The sequence below is a fragment of the Zalophus californianus genome, chromosome 11, assembly GCF_009762305.2.
Source record: "Zalophus californianus isolate mZalCal1 chromosome 11, mZalCal1.pri.v2, whole genome shotgun sequence".
In the NCBI taxonomy this organism is placed as follows: domain Eukaryota; kingdom Metazoa; phylum Chordata; class Mammalia; order Carnivora; family Otariidae; genus Zalophus; species Zalophus californianus.
The window spans coordinates 103258392-103274804 of record NC_045605.1 but is presented as its reverse complement, the minus strand read 5'-3'; the positions used below and the strand labels follow the sequence as shown (position 1 = coordinate 103274804).

Sequence of the window (16413 nt, the reverse complement as noted above, 5' to 3'; positions counted from 1 at the left end):
TCCAGGGGCGTATGGGTGGCTCAGTTGGTTAAGCGTCCAACTCTTGGCTTCGGCTCAGGTCACGATCTCAGGGTCATGAGATCAAGGCCCATGTCGGGCTCCCTGCTCAGCGCGGAGTTTGCTTGTCCTCCCTCTACTCCTCCCCCGCCCCCCTGACCCCAGGTGCACATGCATACATGCACACACGTTCTCTCTCTTTCTCTCTCTCAGCTAAAATAAATAAATAAATAAAACCCGAAAAAAAAAAAAAGCACAGAAGTCTGGAACTCCAAGGGTTGGGGTGGGGAATCAGATCGCACCTTGAATTTCTACAAAAATAGCTTATACTCATAACGGCACTCAATAAATATCTTTATTTGTTCTGTGGTTCAAGCTGCCCACTGGGTCAAGTAAATGCTAAGGCCAGGACTTGACATTCTTCTTATCTGGGAAGAGATCTAGCTACACAAACAGACTCTACCATGTACGGAAAAAGAATTCAATTTATTTCCTATTTATAAAATGTAAAAAAAGCCACCTTAGGTATAAAATCTAAATGTCTACAGTGTGATCAGTCAGGAGCTCAGAAATGTCACTCTTTGCATCCATTAATTATGTTTGCTGCAAAGAAAGCAGGTGCCAGGAGCCCCTCCTGTACCAGGCTAAGTGACAGCCTCCCAAGGATCAAGCCTCACAGCACTGTGTGAAAAGAGGGGCAGAGAGCAGGAAAGGAAAAGGGGCAGAACCGAGGTGAGGCCGGGGAGGGTTATGTACTGAAGCCTGTATTGGGAAACACTTTGATTTGCAAGACGGAAGATCTTCCTTCTTGATGGCTGAACACAAGTGGCCGGAGACTGTCCTAGTAAAGTCAAGGTGCTTCCTGTGCATAGGGCCAACGCCCACCCCACAGAGCCACAAACATAGCCTCTGTCAGGAAGGAAAGGCATCCATCCATCAGTGTGACAAGAAGCGGTCACCTTTGGACTTGGGTGAACTCGCTGCGCAGCCATAACGAGTCCTGGTAGAAGCGAGGATCGCCCAGTCTCACAGCTGTCCGCTTGTAGAAGTAGCAGTAAAACACCGCCGCTGTGGGCAGTACGCAGGAAAGAAGCGTCAGTGATGCTCCTGAATATCCGTTTCAGGCTAAGAACACAACCTAACGGGGCGCCTGGGGGGCTCAGTCGTTGAGCGTCTGCCTTCAGCTCAGGTCATGGTCCCAGGGTCCTGGGATCGAGCCCCGCATCGGGTTCCCTGCTCGTGGGAAGCCTGCTTCTCCCTCTCCCACTCCCCCTGCTTGTGCTCCTTCTCTCTCTGTGTCTCTCTGTCAAATAAATAAATAAAAAATCTTAAAAAAAAAAAAAAAAAACACAACCTAACAAGGCGGAGGGGCCCTGCCCCCTGATTTCCCAGTGCCTCCCTTGCAAGGGCAGCCGGCCACCATCCCTCCTGCTCTTGTCATGGCTGTTTTACTCGTCCCATGCTGGCCGTGATGGACTGTGAAAGCCAGGATCGCGGCCCTTAGTTGCCTGAGCCATGGGTGCCACTGAAGGGAGGCCTGAGGTTGCTCTGGTCCTTACCTAGTCTCTGGAATACAAACAGCGTTTGAAGTCCATCTGTCCAGACAAAGCGGTTGGAGTTTTTCCAGCGTAAGTTCTGAAGGAGACATGAGTAGACAGGGAAAGGTTAGTGACCAGATGAGGCCCTAGAATCTCCAACTTGGTTAGCTGCAGAAATGCCGCTTGGTTTCAAATCAGGCTAATCTCAGCCTCCTTTCTTCCCACAACCCCAAGGAGTGTTTTTCAAAGGAGCTTCAAACTCCCTTTTCTGTGCAAAGGAAATATCCTTTTAACCCTGGAGGAGAGAGTTTGAACTAAGCTATTTATTCCCTTTCATTCCATAGCCTTTTCCAAGGAGAAGTGATACACATTATCTCAGTTCAGTGTGGTCACTGTCTTTCCTTGAAGATCTCAAGCTCAGTTCCTGTCAGATAAAGGCTTAGTACACTCAGGGTTTAATCAGATTAACAGCTTTATATCACAAAGTACAAAGCCAGGACCTATTTTGGCCCCAAGAACCAGAGCAGAGACAATCCTCTTCAGGAAGCGCTTAGAGACTCTGGCACTGCTATTTCTTTCCCGTGAGCTCTACTTCTCTCTGGAGTAACAAGGGCGACTTAAGAGAAGGTTCAGTCTAAGAAGGTGGCTTTAGTAGAGAAGTGACTAGAGAACCCTGAGGTTTTAATGCGTTCCATCAAAATAAGTATGAGAAACACCGGCAATACCCAAAGAGATGGAACAATTCGTGAAGCAGGAGAATCTGAACCATGAAAACTGGGATCTGCTGTGAGGCCGTGTCAGCACCTTGGAGATGAGTCCTTCTGGTGTGATGGGCACAGAGCAGAGGGCATGAAGCACTAAAGGGCAAGTGACACTCTTGGCCTGGCCATTTCCCACGGGACACCAATGTCTAAGAATACCTTGTCCCAACACCCACCTGCCCAAACAGCTAATGATGAAACACAGTCACCTTCCTGTTTTACCAGGACTGTTTTGGGGCAAAGGTGAACAGAATATTCCAGAAGTGTCCCCTGACTCTTGGATAAGGCAGTTCTTTAACACAAAAGGTTGGGCAGAAGTGCCTTATGCAACTTCCCCAAGCCCAGGCGGCACCACATTCATTCACCACAAACACACCTGTTTCCTGTCAAGGTTTCTGTGAGATGTAAAAAATTGAGGCTGGATTCCTAGAAAAAAGATACTTCTAGCCCCTTAAGGATTCAGGAACTCAAGAGCTACGCTCTTACCATGACCCAGACATGAAGGGAGATGCTGAGGGCGAAGTACACAGCTGTGAGGATGATGGTCCCTTTGAACTTGTGGAAGAGGAGGTTGACCAAGCCAGCCTGGAAGACGAAGGTGTTGAAGAACATAAGGAAAATGATGATGATGTTGAAGAGGATTGCGATATCCTGGATGCTGCAGACATCAAACAAAATACAGCCAAATGGAGATCTGTGGGACGACCCAAGAGCTGGCCCTAAGTCCTAAGGGACACCATGAAGTCTGGCCTTCCCTGTGCTCTAGGCCCCTGAAACCACACCCCCCCCCCAACAGTGGCATGCGCTTTGGGTCCCAAATGACATGAGTCTCGAACTCCCTGCTGGCCCCATCAGTGAGGTGCAGCCCACAGACAAAGCTTTCCTGCTCTGGTGCTCTTAACCTTCTAGACACTTGGGAGGAGAAGCTGCTTTCTTCCCTATATCCAGAAAAAGCCAGCCCCGCCTGTCACATAACCTGGGCCTGCCAGACATTTCCACCTAGACAGATGGCAACACCTTTCCCTTGATCTTTGCACGGCTGGTGTCTTAGGGCCATTCAAGTCTCAGTTCCAATGTCTCCTCTTCTGAAACCCTCCTTTAACCCCACTGCCTCAAGGAGCCCTCCCCTCTCCGCCCCACCCGCTTTCCATCCACTGTACATTTGTTACTATTCAAAATTATCTTTAAAAAAATGTATTCATTGTCTTTTTCCATTTGAGTGGAAATCCTGTGAGAGCAGGAAATTGTCAGCTTTACTACTGTACCTAGAACACTGTCTGGCAGGCCAATGAACGCTTGTTGAATGAAGGAAGACAGTGTCAAAGACTGATTTTCTGTTAATAACTTGCCTCGTGGAGTCTATCAATCATTGTGGAAGAAAAATGCCAACAGCTTCATCCCATATACATAACAGATTTGACTGCCCTTTGAGCTCACTGTTCTGTAATCCTCTTTCATAGCAATGTAAGATAATACTTCTACTCACAGACTGAGAAAATAACCCTCTGACTGCTCCCTGGATCCCAGACCCTTATTAGAAGCATATAAATACAGGATCTGTGACATGTCTGTGGAGTACCCAAGATACATGAAATTTTATTTTCCCTAAGATTTCTCTATTAATAACTTTAAAATGCTAAATCACAATTGTCAGAGCTTTCAAACCGCTCGGGTTCAGCTGTCCAGTCCCACCCACTGAACTCACATGAAGAGCACCAGCTGGATGACAGGAGCCATCCGGAGTAGCTCCGAGAAGGAATTGACAAAGAGGTCATAGGACAGCAGCAGGAACTGCAGGGAGAGCACCAGGCTATAGTTACTGGTCTGGAGCATCTTCCTTCTGCTTTATTGGGTCCCCAGGGGCACACTCCACAGTTCCCCAGAAGACAGCTCCTGGCTTTCTCCCCAGCACTGAGGAAGAAGCACTAGTTCCTCAAATCAGAGCTGTTTTCCTTGCTCTAAGACAAGGGCCTGTTGAGGCAAAAAGGAAAAAAGAGAGAGAGAGAGAGAGAGGTGGTTAGAAATTCATTAATAGAGTAAATATTTACTGAGGACCTGCTACATGCCAGGTCCCATTCTAGCTGCTTGGGATACATCAAAGACCAAAACCACTACCACCTCCCAAAAAACCCAACTAGTCATTCCTAGGGACCTTTACCCTCAAACTTTCTGCATGCCTGGAAACTTCTAAATGCAGAGCTCTTTCTTTTTTCTTTAAGTTTTAATTTATTCATTTTAAGTAGTCTCTACATCCAACGTGGGGCTCGAACTCATGACCCTGAGACCAAGAGTCACATGCTCCTCCAACTGAGCCAGCCAGGCGCCCCAACGCAGAGCTCTTTCCACTTTTGAGTTCAAAGGAATCTAGGAGCACTACAAAGAGTGACTGTCTGGGTCATGCAGTTAATACTAGTTCTAATACTAATTGCAGCAGCAAACCTTTATATAATCACTTACAGTATGCTAGGGACTATTCTTTTTTTTTTTTTTTAAGTAATCTCTACATCCAACATGGGGCTCAAACTCATGACACTGATCCCCAATATCAAGTCACGTGTTCCACGGACTGAGCCAGCCAGGCACCCCTGCCAGGGACTATTCTAAGCACTAAAATTCTGTAACTCTCAAAATAACCCCATGAAGTAGAAGACACACTATTATTACTCTACCCATTACACAGATAGGACGACTGAGGCTCGGAGAGGTAAAATAATTTGTCCTAGGTCACACTGCTAGTAGCAGTGACAGAGCTGGGATTGGGATTCAGGCAGCTTGGGTCCAGAGTCTGGGCTTTTAACCAATGCCCAAAGCTGCCTCTCATTTAACAGACAGGCTGATATGTACTAGGTGGGAAAGATGTTGGCGCAGAAGTGGGAAGTGGTGCAGGCAGGGCAGAGGAAATAGTGCTCTCCTGCAAAACTCTATGTTTAAGGGGGTGGCAACACAGTGGCACCAGGTAAGGGGGGGCTGGGTCTTTACTTTCACATAATCCAAGGCCCAGAAATTGCTCTGCAGGTGTCCTGTGACCCCTCCAGCTGGGTCAAATCTATAAACAAATTTCAAAATGCTCTGAGGTGTAAGAGGATGAGATTAAATTAACGTCTGCAAAATGTTTTACAATTTACAAGCTCTTTTTATATTCGTCAGGTTACTTAATCCTACACCCATTTTGAGAAGCAGCCGTTAGTATGAATTTAATCCCCATACCACACAGAGGCTCTGAGAGGTTAAGGAACCGCATCCCCCTCAGCTGGTGGAGACGTCCCACCTTAGTGGCTGCATGATGGCACTTTCTCTGAGCGGACAGCTATCACCTACTACCAGCACCATGATACACTTGGCGACCAGGACAATTTCCTTTAATCCTCGCAACTACTCTGCAAGGTGGGAAAGAAGGAGCCCCCCCGTTATACAGGCAAGAACCCAGGGTCAGAGTTCAAGTCGTGCCTCCAGGTCGCAGGGGAGCAGAGCCAGGCTTCACAGCGGGGGGATGACGCCAAAGCCCCGCGCTCTAAACCACGACTTCACGGGCCACCGCGGCGGGCTGTCGTGAGGATCCGTGACAGAGAACCGCCCGCCGCCAACTCTACGGGAAGGAGGCCCATCGCCTCCGCTTTAAGGAGGCAGAGATTCGCGAGGTAACGAAGCCGTCTTCGGTCTGTCCACGCTCCCTGCCGCGTTCCCTTTGTCCCCAGAGCAGCTTTCCTCCCAATCCTTCCCAATCCACCTCAAAATGCGGCTCCCTTGGCAAACCCCCCCCCAAAAAAACCAAAAAAACACCCCAAACAGTAAAAACAAAAATTCCGATTCTGGTCACCTCACCCACTCCTCAAGCACTCTCACCTCAAAGCCCCAACGTCGGTTGTCATGGGGACGCCGTCCTGGCTTCCGGAAACCGGTTTTAAATCCCGGAAGTAGGGTGCCTGGGTGGCTCAGTCCCTAAGCGTCTGCCTTCGGCTCAGGTCATGATCCCGGGGTCCTGGGATCGAGCCCCGCGTCGGGCTCCCTGCTTCTCCGTCTCCCACTCCCCCTGCTTGTGTTCCTGCTCTCGCTATCTCTCTCTGTGAAATAAATAAATAAAATCTTTAAAAAAAAATAAATAAATCCCGGCAGTAGATGGCGGACGCGGGCTCCGTCTGTACCGTGTTATCCGCCGGTCCTCGGTTTTCGCTCCGCGCTCTGTGGCCAGCCCGGCTGCCATATCTGGCCGCCGCTTTCCTGGGCCCGCTCCTCTCCTGCTCCCGGCGACGCCGCGTCCAGCTCCTGACCTTCCCAGACGCTGCCCCGCGGCCTTGCTGAGGGCCAGTCCCCGGCGAGAGGCTTCGCGTCCGCCCACACACGAGCTGGGGGTGAGGGACCGGGCCGAACTGTTGGCGGCGCTCCCTGGGGAAGACACGCCCGCGAAGGAACTGGAGTTGGGAGTCTGCAACCTCTGACTTCATTTCCCAGGGGGCCGCGCGCGCGCCCGGAAGTGCTGTGAGCCTATAAGAGAAGGAGGCGGCTCGGTTCACAGCCCTGGGGCTGCGGCGCGGTCTGCACGGTCGCGCCCCTCCGGCAGAGTCCGGGATTCCATCCGCCCGGAGTCCTGGTAGCTACCGCGCCGGGTGGCGAGAGGCGGGTCTCGGAGACCCCTGCGACCCACTGTGGTTCGGGGGTGAGAAAGAGCTCGGATGGGGAGTTCAGGGATCTGGGTTCGAGCGCTGGCTCCGCTACTACCTCTCCGCGCTGTCGCTACCCTTCACTCGGCCTCAGCTTTCTCCTGTAGGAAATGGACACCGTTGTCCGCGCCCTTCCTTCTACAGGTGTGGTGTGGTTGTACAGGCACGAAAGCGCTTCGGGAGTCGCAGTCAGCAGGCGGAGCCCCTCGCCCTAATTGTCACCGAAGGTTAGCTAGGACCAACAGCCCTTCGTCCCCGCAGAAGAGTCGGGGATCGGGCTCCGGGTTCCTGGAACGGTTCTCCGGACACCTGAGCCAGACCGGGGCCGTCTGGAAGGGCGGGTCTGTAATCACTGTGGCGCCAAGGAGCGCCTTGCCTATCTACGTCCCGACTGAAACTTAGGGGCCCTCACTCCTGAGCCCTGACTTTACAGAAGCCACGTTTGGACGTGAGGAGTCCTTGGAGCTGAGGGAAGCGAACCCGAGTTCCTGTACCAGCTCTGCCACTCATCGTGGCCGAGTCGCTTTCCTTCTTTGGGTTCCAGTGATTTTGATCTGTAAGAGAAGAGTGTAGGACTTGAACGCGAAGTCTGATTCTCAGGGTTTCCAAAATCCCCACCATTCGTCCTGGAAGCGGGGGCAACAAATTGACTTTCTGTTCCTTCATCTATTTGTAGTTCTAAATTATAAAAGTAATATTGTAAGAGTTTGGAATAGAGCCTTTTCCTAAGATCAAGGGCTGAATGGAAGCTTACCCATTTCTTACACCGAGGCCTGATCTCTTTTACAGCAGCCAGGGAGAATCGTTTTTTGTCAAGGGACTGAGGAGAGTATTAGGTTGGAGAGTACATTTCTTAGATCATGGTCGATAGAGTAAGACACACCGCCTGCATGGTTTTTGCATTTTTAAAAGATTAACACAAATGAAAAGGATAATATTTTCTGATTTGTACAAATGACCTGAACCTGAAGTTTCAGTGCCCCTAAATAAAGTTTTCTGGGAACATGGCTGTGTTCGTTTGTGAAGGTACTGTTTATGACTGCTTTTGCACTACATCAGAAGAGTTGATGACAGAGTTGGGAGAGAGACTTTGGCCTGCAAAGCCTAAAATATTTTCCATTAGGCCCTTATAGAAGGGCATGCTGACTTCTGCCTTAGCATGGGGCTCTACAAAGTGCAGACAGAATCAGAGACCAAACAATGGTGAGCACATCCTGAAATCATAGCACAACCTACTTTCTTGGAATAAATGATAGAATATTCTCGGTGTTAGGGTTGCAATTTTACTGCATTCTTCTTTTTTCTTCTGCACTTTCGCGTAGAGGTAGGGTCATCTGCGTACTGTGAGCAGTATAACATCATAGCCTGTTGTCAGAAAAGTGTCCCAATTGTGAACTCTAAGTCTGTCCCAGAGCAGTAATCCAGGACCTCTTCGAGAAGGGTGGACACAGCCCTTTTGGATGATATTTACTTTTGTTTTTTCTTCTCCAAAGGAAAAGGAAGTCATGAAAGATAATTGTCTGGTGGATGGAGCCTGCTGACCAAGTGCTTCATGCCGACCTCACCGGGAGGTGACTGAACATCTGGTGACCTGAAACTTTCTCTGCTCTTACGGGGCCTAAGGGGACACCTCTGAGGCTGGGTGGCAAATCTCTGAGCTTAGTAGTTGAGTCATGAAACTTCTAGGAAGATGGTGGCATTATTTTCCCTTGGCCTTATGGAAGCTTGTTTTTCCCCCAGCCCCTCGGATCTTCCTTTCTCAGTGACTACTGCCAACTCGGGTCACATTGTGAGAGTTCAGTGTCTGTTTCTGGTTAGGTGGACACCTGCTGTGGAAAGAGTTGGCATAGCCTAGTATCAGGGCCACCGACAGGCCTGGGCTGCCATGAAGGCCACGAGCTTCAGGCTGTAGTTTGTAGGTAGGATGAACTGCTGTGACAACACCAAGAAAAGGAGAATACTTTGCTCTCACAACGTCCTTATGGACATTTTCTTACTTGCCCTTTCGACAACCTGTGGTCAAGGAAAAAACAGGAGCCTTGAAGCCAAACAGACAAGGCTTTGAAACTTCCTGAAACTTACTGGGTCCTAATGCTGGTATTTAATCTTCCCGAGCCTTGGTTTCCTCGTCTATAAGATGGGGATGATAACTGCTCATGGGAGCAAATAGGATCATAATGTTCATGGGTTCTAGTGGGGTGTCTGCTCCTAGCTGCTCTTCAGTATATTCTTATTACCATGACTTTCTTTCAGGTGAGACGACCGAGTCCTCCAAATGCTAAGTGATTTGCTCAAGGTGCCCCACTTCATAAGAATTGGAGCCTCGGCCACCACTCTGTCAGCTTGTCACTAAGTCTAAAGGTGAGGAATCAAGTGTTTCATCGCCATGGGAGTTCTTGGCTGTTTCAGGGACTTCCTTTTCTGTTAGCTGGTTCAGATTGAGGGATCTCAACTGCAGGATGCCACAGCGTCCCCTCCTTGGTGTGAGTCTGCGGGACAGGGTGACAGCCTTGAGAGTTAGGCCCGTGCTGCCTACACGCCCCCTGAACGTAGACGTGGTCCCGTGGCTTTGTGTGTGTGCCTGCCAGCCCGCACCCCAGCTGCCTGGTTTGTAAGAGCAGCTGCTCAGGGCCCTAGACATTTGTCTTGAAATCAGAGTTGGGGTTTCTGAGTTTATCAAGGACATGGAGAAATCTCAAAATAAACTCTTGCTTTCTAGACCATGAGTTCTTGCTTCCTCTTTTCTCTTCTGAACTTTCCTCACAGGAAGAGAAAGCAGAAGTCTCAGGCCCAGAGACATCTGAGGGCTGCTGTCCAATTCAAGGTGTGGAGTGTGGGGACCCCAGAGGGAAGTCCCGATCTTACTTCCTCAGTGGGAGGATTAGCCTCGCAGAGTTCACCGTCTGGCGAAGAACTTACCTGTAGAAGTGGGAGATCATAGGACTTCCTCTCCGCTGGCCTAACAGTGTGTTGGCTCCTTGCAGATGATAATTTTGCCTCCTTCTGGTAGAACTGAGGGCCTAGGCATTTGTGTGATCTAGCCTGGATTTGGATTCCTGTCCCTTCTTTTTTGTGGGGCACGGTGGGGTGGATTCTTTACCTTTTGGTTCTGTGAAGGGAGGCTAATCCCAGGGCTTTGGGCCGAGAGACTTGACATCCGGCCCTTCTCCAGAGCCGGCCCCAGCACTGTGTGCTGCCAGGTACTGGGGTGGGGCCATCCTTACTGTCCACAATCAGAGGTCAGGCCTACCCAGCACTCCAGGTCTCATGGGGCGGTGCCCAGGCTGGTGGCAGGAGAACTAAAGTGAAAAGTGTCCACCCTTCCAGCAAGAGCGAGCTCGGTGTTACTCCTTTAGCTGGTAGGTGAGGTGCACTCAAGCACGCAGAGCCAGCAGGGACGTGTGACGTCTGCTTCTTCCAGGAGCACCTGCTCAGAATGGCCATGGGATGGTTCTACCTGTCCTTCTACTCACTGTGGTTCCTGGGCTTGATGTGTATCATCCTCACCATCTATTGGATGCATTTGTGGCATGGTGGCTTTGCCTGGGATGGCACCATTCTCATGTTCAACTATCACCCAGTGCTCATGGTTGTTGGCTTAGTGGTACTCTACAGTGCTGGTGAGTACGAGGTCATGGCAGACATCCCATGACCCAGACCCGGCTGGGGCAGAGCTCTCCCTTCCCGGGGCTGGCCTTTGTCACTGTTGGGTTTGGGGCTCCGGGAGTGGGGTAGGTCGGGCTGCCTCTGGGCCCAGGTGTCATTTGCAGGAAGAAGTAGTGAGAATGGGGGCGTCTGAGGAGGGTAGCTTTACAGATTCTCTAGGGCAGGGATTGACAGACTTTGTCTGTAAAAGGCCAGATGGCAAAGGCTTTACAGGCCATATGACCTGAGTTGCAACTGTTCATCTCTGTTACTGTATTGTGAGTAGCCATAGATAACCCCAAAACATGTTCGTGGCTATGTTCCAACAAAACTGCTTACAGAAACATGTGGCAGGCTGGATTTGGCCCGTGAGCTGTAGTTTGCCAACTTCTGCTTTAGGGAGCAGGAGATTGAAGCCTTTCATGCCCTGCTCAGGTCCTTCCACGAGGAAGCTGCTTACTCCCGCCAGACCCATCTTTGCCCCATGCATTCAGAGCTGGGCCTCGGGGCCCAGGGGAGCCTCATCTCCCCGCTTGTAAAATGGGAACGATGATAACGTCGATCGCAGTAGTGTGGGGCAGCACGAGGGGAAGAGGCCGGGCCCTGGGATGTTCTCTTCTGCAGCCTCGCTGGTGTACCGCCTGCCGCAGTCCTGGGCAGGGCCCAAGCTGCCATGGAAGATTGGCCACGCGGCCCTGCACCTGCTGGCCTTCATCCTGACCGTGCTGGGGCTGGTCGCCGTCTTTCAGTTCCACCGCCACTCCAAGGTCGCCAACCTCTACTCCCTGCACAGCTGGCTGGGCATCGTCACCGTCTTCCTGTTTGCCTGCCAGGTGCGTGCCCTCCCTCGGGTTCCTGCTGCCGGCTGGCGGCTGGGGGCTCTGGTTGGGGCTGCCCTTTCACCCGCACCGCACACTCCCTCTGCTCACCGCCTGGAGACGGCCCCGCAGGGCACACCCCATAGCGTCGGCAGCTGAAATGGCCGGAGGAGACTGCCGGTTCCCACACTCACCTGCTCCTTCTCTTACTTGTCACGCTGCCCCTCTGTCGTCCTGGAGCACGCTCAGCTGCCCCGATCACAGCACACGCCACGCTGACGCTAGGTCATCTTTGCCACCTTCCCCATTCCCACCTTTCTTTGAACCAGAAGCAATTCTGCAAGTGGTTTCCGCATTCTGAGGTCAGCCCCGTACAAGTGAGGAGTTTTATGGGCCAGGACTGGAAGGAAGCAGAGACGTACAAGGATGGCTGGGCTTTCGGGAGACCGGGCTTGTAGCTAAGCATTTCATGGAACATTCTGGTTTGGCGAAGAAGGCGACCACAGTGCAGAAGCTAGGGGCGGCACCTGGTGGGAGGTGTGAGCTGGGAAAGAAGGGTGAGGGACCATTGCAGGGTAGGAGGTCGTGGTGGGGCGGGATGGCCCGCTGCACCTCTGGGCCCAGCACAGGGCCGTCAGGTTCTTCCTCCCTGTGTTCACAGTGGTTCCTGGGCTTTGCCGTCTTCCTGCTGCCCTGGGCGTCCATGTGGCTGCGCAGCCTCCTTAAACCCATCCACTTCTTCTTTGGCGTCATCATCCTCTCCCTGTCCGTTGCATCTGTCATTTCCGGCATCAATGAGAAGCTTTTCTTCAGTCTGTGAGTGGGATGGGGCCCCCAACTCTGACATGGAGGGGAAGGCATAGGGTCTTCAAAAGATGTACCCTGTGATCATAGGACTTAGCCAAGGGAGGGGAGCCTTTGGGGTTGGGATTGTTCCTGATCTGGAAGGTCCTGGAGTCTTTAGGTTGAGATCGGTAAATTGGTCAGCAAACGTGTATCTACCATCAAACTGACTTAGTACCTACTGTGCGTCAGAAACTCTTCTAAGCACCTTAAATTTAATCCTTTAATCATTTTACAACATAGATACTGTTGTCATTGCCATTGCCATTTACAAAGAAGGGAACTGAGGCACAGAGAGGTTAAGTAACTTACCTAAGGGCACACAGCCAGTAAGCGGCAGAGCTGGGGTTTGGGTTAAGATTACAGCCTGCATGCCTCACCACTACCATCCCCCATTCTTTTAAGACAGGGGGTGGGTAGTGAAAGCAAATAAGGTAGGAGGTCAGACTGGGGTTTAAGTCTTGGCTATGCCATTTACTAGTTACTAGTTTTCTGACGCTGGGCAAGCTCACCTGCCTCTCTGAGCTTCAGTTCCCTCAGAGGTAGAAAGCAGTCTGTAGATATTTGCGTGGTGGTAGGGACTTAGTATGTTAACGTTCCAGGTCATAGATGGTCCTTGGAAGCTTTTCTCACCATCTGCTAATGGTGTTGGGCAAACACAGGTGGAAAGTCTCTCAAGGGCCCACCCTGTTTTGTCATCTTCAGGAAGAATGCCACCCAGCTATATTCCAGTCTGCCCAGTGAGGCTGTCTTTGCCAACAGCCTTGGGATGCTGGTGGTGCTCTTCGGGCTCCTGGTGTTCTACATCCTCCTGGTTTCATCTTGGAAACGCCCAGAGCCAGGGATCCTGACTGAAGGACAGGTATGGGGTCCTGGTCTCCCCTTCCAGGCTGGGGTAGGGCCAGGTTTCGAGAAGGGTCACCCAGGAAAGTCTCGGGCCTTGCCAGGAAGAACACTCAGTAGCGTGGTGGGAAACCAAGTAGCTTGAAGGTGGGGTTAGGTTGGCTGATGGGGAGCCCTGGTATCAAAGTAGCGCATCCCAGCCGTTGTGGCAAATGCAGCTGCTCAGGCTCAGGGGGCTCCGGGGGCCTGTCTCTTGGGAGAGGACTGGTCTTTATGCCCCTCCCCAACTTCCTGTGGTTTCATGAGGGGAAAGTGTGGCCTTCTCTCCCTCAAGGAAGGGCTTGGGCATGGTGAAAGGGTGTTGTAATTTCTACTCTTCCAGCCTTAGGGCTAGTCTCGTGGGGCGGGAGCTTATGTAACGGGCGCTTGCCGAAGGGGTGAGTGCTTGGGGTAGGTTTTGCCTGTTCTTGGCCACTCAAAGTGCCTGAAGGATGCGGTGAGATGGGGTATCTATCAGGCCGAGGGGCTCTGGGTCATCCCTGAAAGCCGTGGTGGCTTGGATGGGGACCGCTCTGCAGGTTGGGGGTCTATCTGAACAGCTCAGGCCCCGGGGGGGCTCCTGCATGTTAGGGGCTATTCTGATGTGAGGCTGTTAACTGCCGTGCCTCTTCCTGTCTTTCCAGCCCCTGTTGCCTGATGGGGAGTGAGCCAGGAGCAGGTGGAGGTGCTTCCCCTCAGTAGCTCTGCTCTGCCTGGGACTCCTGTCTGGTTTCAGCAACACTTGCCCTGGGCTCCGGGCCCAGACGTCTTCTGGCCTCCATGTGGGGCCTGCTCCCTCCGCCAGTGTGCTGCCCACCCGCTTTGCTTGGTGGCTTCAGCTTCCGTGCTCCTTCCTGGCCTCAGCTTCTTGGTCTTCATTTACATACGGCCCCCCTGGCCCCACCACAGCTGCTCCTGCTGCCCCCGCTCTGCGTGTGAAGTCAAGCTGACTTCCCCTCGAGAGCCCTAAGGATGTGGTAGAAACTCTCGACAGCGCGGATGAGCCGGGACTCAAGTGCAGTCTGCATGTGAAAAGTGAGGGACGCGGCGGTGTCCAGCAGCTTTCCCTTAAAGGCCTGCATTTCCTTTGGGCCACCCCCACCGTGGGGTGGGCATCATCTGCTGTTACCTCGAGCCAGCCCAGCTGCACGTGAGGCTGGGCACACACATCTTGAGGTGACGGAAGGAGAGCGGGGAGAATGGCAGCAGAGCGGTGGAGGGGCTGACTGCCCTTTGCCGTTCTGTTTCATGCCCGCCTGCGTTGGGACTGTGCGGCTCCCCTCCGCTGCTACAGCCCTGGCCTACATCCTGGCCTTGCCCCGTGACATGCAAACCCGTCACAGTCAGGCAACCCGACGAACCCTGGTAGCCTGCTCCCTCAACAACAGCCTGTCCCCCGGCTGTCCGGGAGGGCTGAGCGCCAGGGGGGGCCTCAGGCTTCCTTTGCTGCCCCTTCCCGGATCAGGGCTTCTCTGCCTTTCCCCGGGCAGGCTGGCAGAGCCCCAGCCCGGCTCATTTTCACTCTCCAGCTCACCGCGAAACAAGCCAGAGTTGTGGTGCATCATGCCCAGCAGATCCCTGGGGCCACGGCCACTTTCTAAGGCGCTCCCTGCTGAGTGTCAAGCTGCCTCATTTCCCACTCGGGCGACTTGGGTGGCCAAATCCAGTCTCCTGTTCCACTAGAGGGTGAGCAGCTACTTGCCTCCCGAGGAGAAGCTGGGGTTGGGGTGCTGGAGTGCTTGCTCCTCTCTTCTGTGATGGCGCCGTGGCTTTTCCCACCCTCTCCGAATGAGCCCTGCCAGGCCCCGGGCTCCATACTGCCGTCCTTAGTGACAAGCAGCAGGACACCGGGGGCTTGGGTGCACTTGCCCCGGCAGGTGGAGACGAGGCTAACGGTCCACCCCACCCTCACGTGGCTGGCCCACTGGCAGGCCTGTGGCTGGACTTCCCGAGGGGATGGGGCATTTGAAGCCATTGGGATGACTGCCAGACACCTCAGTCAACATGACCAGCGCCCCCTCTTTCCATGTGGGAGGCCTGTAACCTGAAGCTTGATTTCCATTTATCACGTGTTTGAGAATCAAATCCTTCTCTACCGTACTGACATCGTGGTTAGAAACTTATTAAAGCCTCTGGACAGTTCTGACCCTCAGCCCCGGGGGCAGAAATTCAAAAGGCACCAAAGATCCTGTGATTGTGCTCCTGGAATCGTATGTGGCTCGTGGTCTGTGTGGATTGTCCTTAATAAGGAAAAGCTTGAGTACTGGGTTATCTCACAAGGAAGGGAATGTTTCCTGTTTTATAATCCAGAACTCAAAAAGGAGAAGGGACTTGGTCACTGGTGACTGAGGTCCCTTGGCCAGGAAATGGGAGAATCGGGACCCACAGGCCGGGCGTTTATGTCAGTACCCTTCCCAGCCTCTGGGTATGTGCCTCCTGCGCGCTGATAACCGCACCGAGTGATCCGGGACCCGTGGTGCACGCCCACAGGGGACAGGGGACCCTGGAGAGAGGGGCCCTGCAGCCAAGTGTGGGCAAAGTAAGTGACGGAGAGCCCCCTTCCCTTGGCGACCAGCTGTGGACACCTCCTGGCGGTGGAGCAGACGACCCAGAAGGAGCTGGGGACGGTGATGATGGTGACTCTCAGTGAATAAGCACCTGGCCTGTACTGGGGGCTTTACCTTCATCAGTTTATTTCAGTGCTCATCCATGTCCCCATGAGACGGGTACAGTTCTGGTTCTACAGGGGTCCCAAGAGGCTACATAGTAGACCTGAGTTTACGTAGCTGGCTGGAAGCAGAATCAGGAGTTAGTCTGGTTTGAGTCCACGCCAGTGCCTTTAACTGCGCCCCCGCACCAAGGATGGGCCAGGCGTGTGTCGTGCGCCAGACTCCACAGCCCCTTCCTGCTTGCCCACCCGCTGTCAGTGTTGCTCTCGAGAGACCTGGGGTTTGGCTTGGGTGCAGTTTCTGTTCAACCACTGAGCTTTAGAATGTGGTGATTTCTTCCAGTGTCCCATTTGATTCCCGAAGAATATGTGAATTCTGTTTTAAGTTTAGTGCGAAGAAAAATACACCTATCGGGTGTGGTGTGTGTACTGGAGAACAGGAATGGGAAAACAGCCCAGCGGCACAGACCCTGCCCTTGGGTCTTAGGTGGTAGGGGATGGGTCATGATCACTTTCAATCGGGGCTGAGGCTTTGTGCCTGGGGCATTAGTGGGCCCACTGGTTCACACACCTGCAAAAAGGTCCCTCAGCAGAAGCAGGAGC

The 16413-nt window shown here is 52.6% G+C and overlaps 2 protein-coding genes across 10 annotated transcripts; one reads left to right on the top strand and one right to left on the bottom strand.

The window, feature by feature from the left end:
* Nucleotides 1-200: 200 nt before the first annotated feature.
* Nucleotides 201-6703, bottom strand: TMEM138 (transmembrane protein 138). 3 transcript variants are annotated; one of them, XM_027577759.1, is made up of 6 exons: nt 6439-6703; nt 6140-6357; nt 4002-4267; nt 2783-2954; nt 1557-1632; nt 201-1065 (listed from the first exon to the last, which is right to left on the bottom strand). In XM_027577759.1, exons 3-6 carry the CDS (start codon nt 4127-4129, stop codon nt 953-955), a joined length of 489 nt encoding a protein of 162 aa, XP_027433560.1. In that variant the 5' UTR covers nt 4130-4267; nt 6140-6357; nt 6439-6703; the 3' UTR covers nt 201-952. The 3 variants fall into 3 exon arrangements, with proteins under 3 accessions (XP_027433560.1, XP_027433563.1, XP_027433561.1); XM_027577760.2 differs by having other exon boundaries at nt 923-1300; XM_027577762.1 differs by lacking the exon at nt 6140-6357.
* A 105-nt stretch (nt 6704-6808) lies between these two features.
* Nucleotides 6809-15321, top strand: LOC113913495 (cytochrome b ascorbate-dependent protein 3). Of its 7 annotated transcripts, none has more exons than XM_027577756.2 (9): nt 6810-6950; nt 8448-8525; nt 9208-9315; nt 9721-9778; nt 10376-10574; nt 11224-11432; nt 12079-12233; nt 12966-13122; nt 13787-15321. In XM_027577756.2, exons 5-9 carry the CDS (start codon nt 10391-10393, stop codon nt 13808-13810), a joined length of 729 nt encoding a protein of 242 aa, XP_027433557.1. In that variant the 5' UTR covers nt 6810-6950; nt 8448-8525; nt 9208-9315; nt 9721-9778; nt 10376-10390; the 3' UTR covers nt 13811-15321. The 7 variants fall into 7 exon arrangements, with proteins under 7 accessions (XP_027433559.1, XP_027433556.1, XP_027433557.1 ...); XM_027577752.2 differs by having other exon boundaries at nt 8448-8540; XM_027577754.2 differs by having other exon boundaries at nt 6847-6884; nt 8448-8540.
* The last annotated feature ends 1092 nt before the right edge of the window (nt 15322-16413 follow it).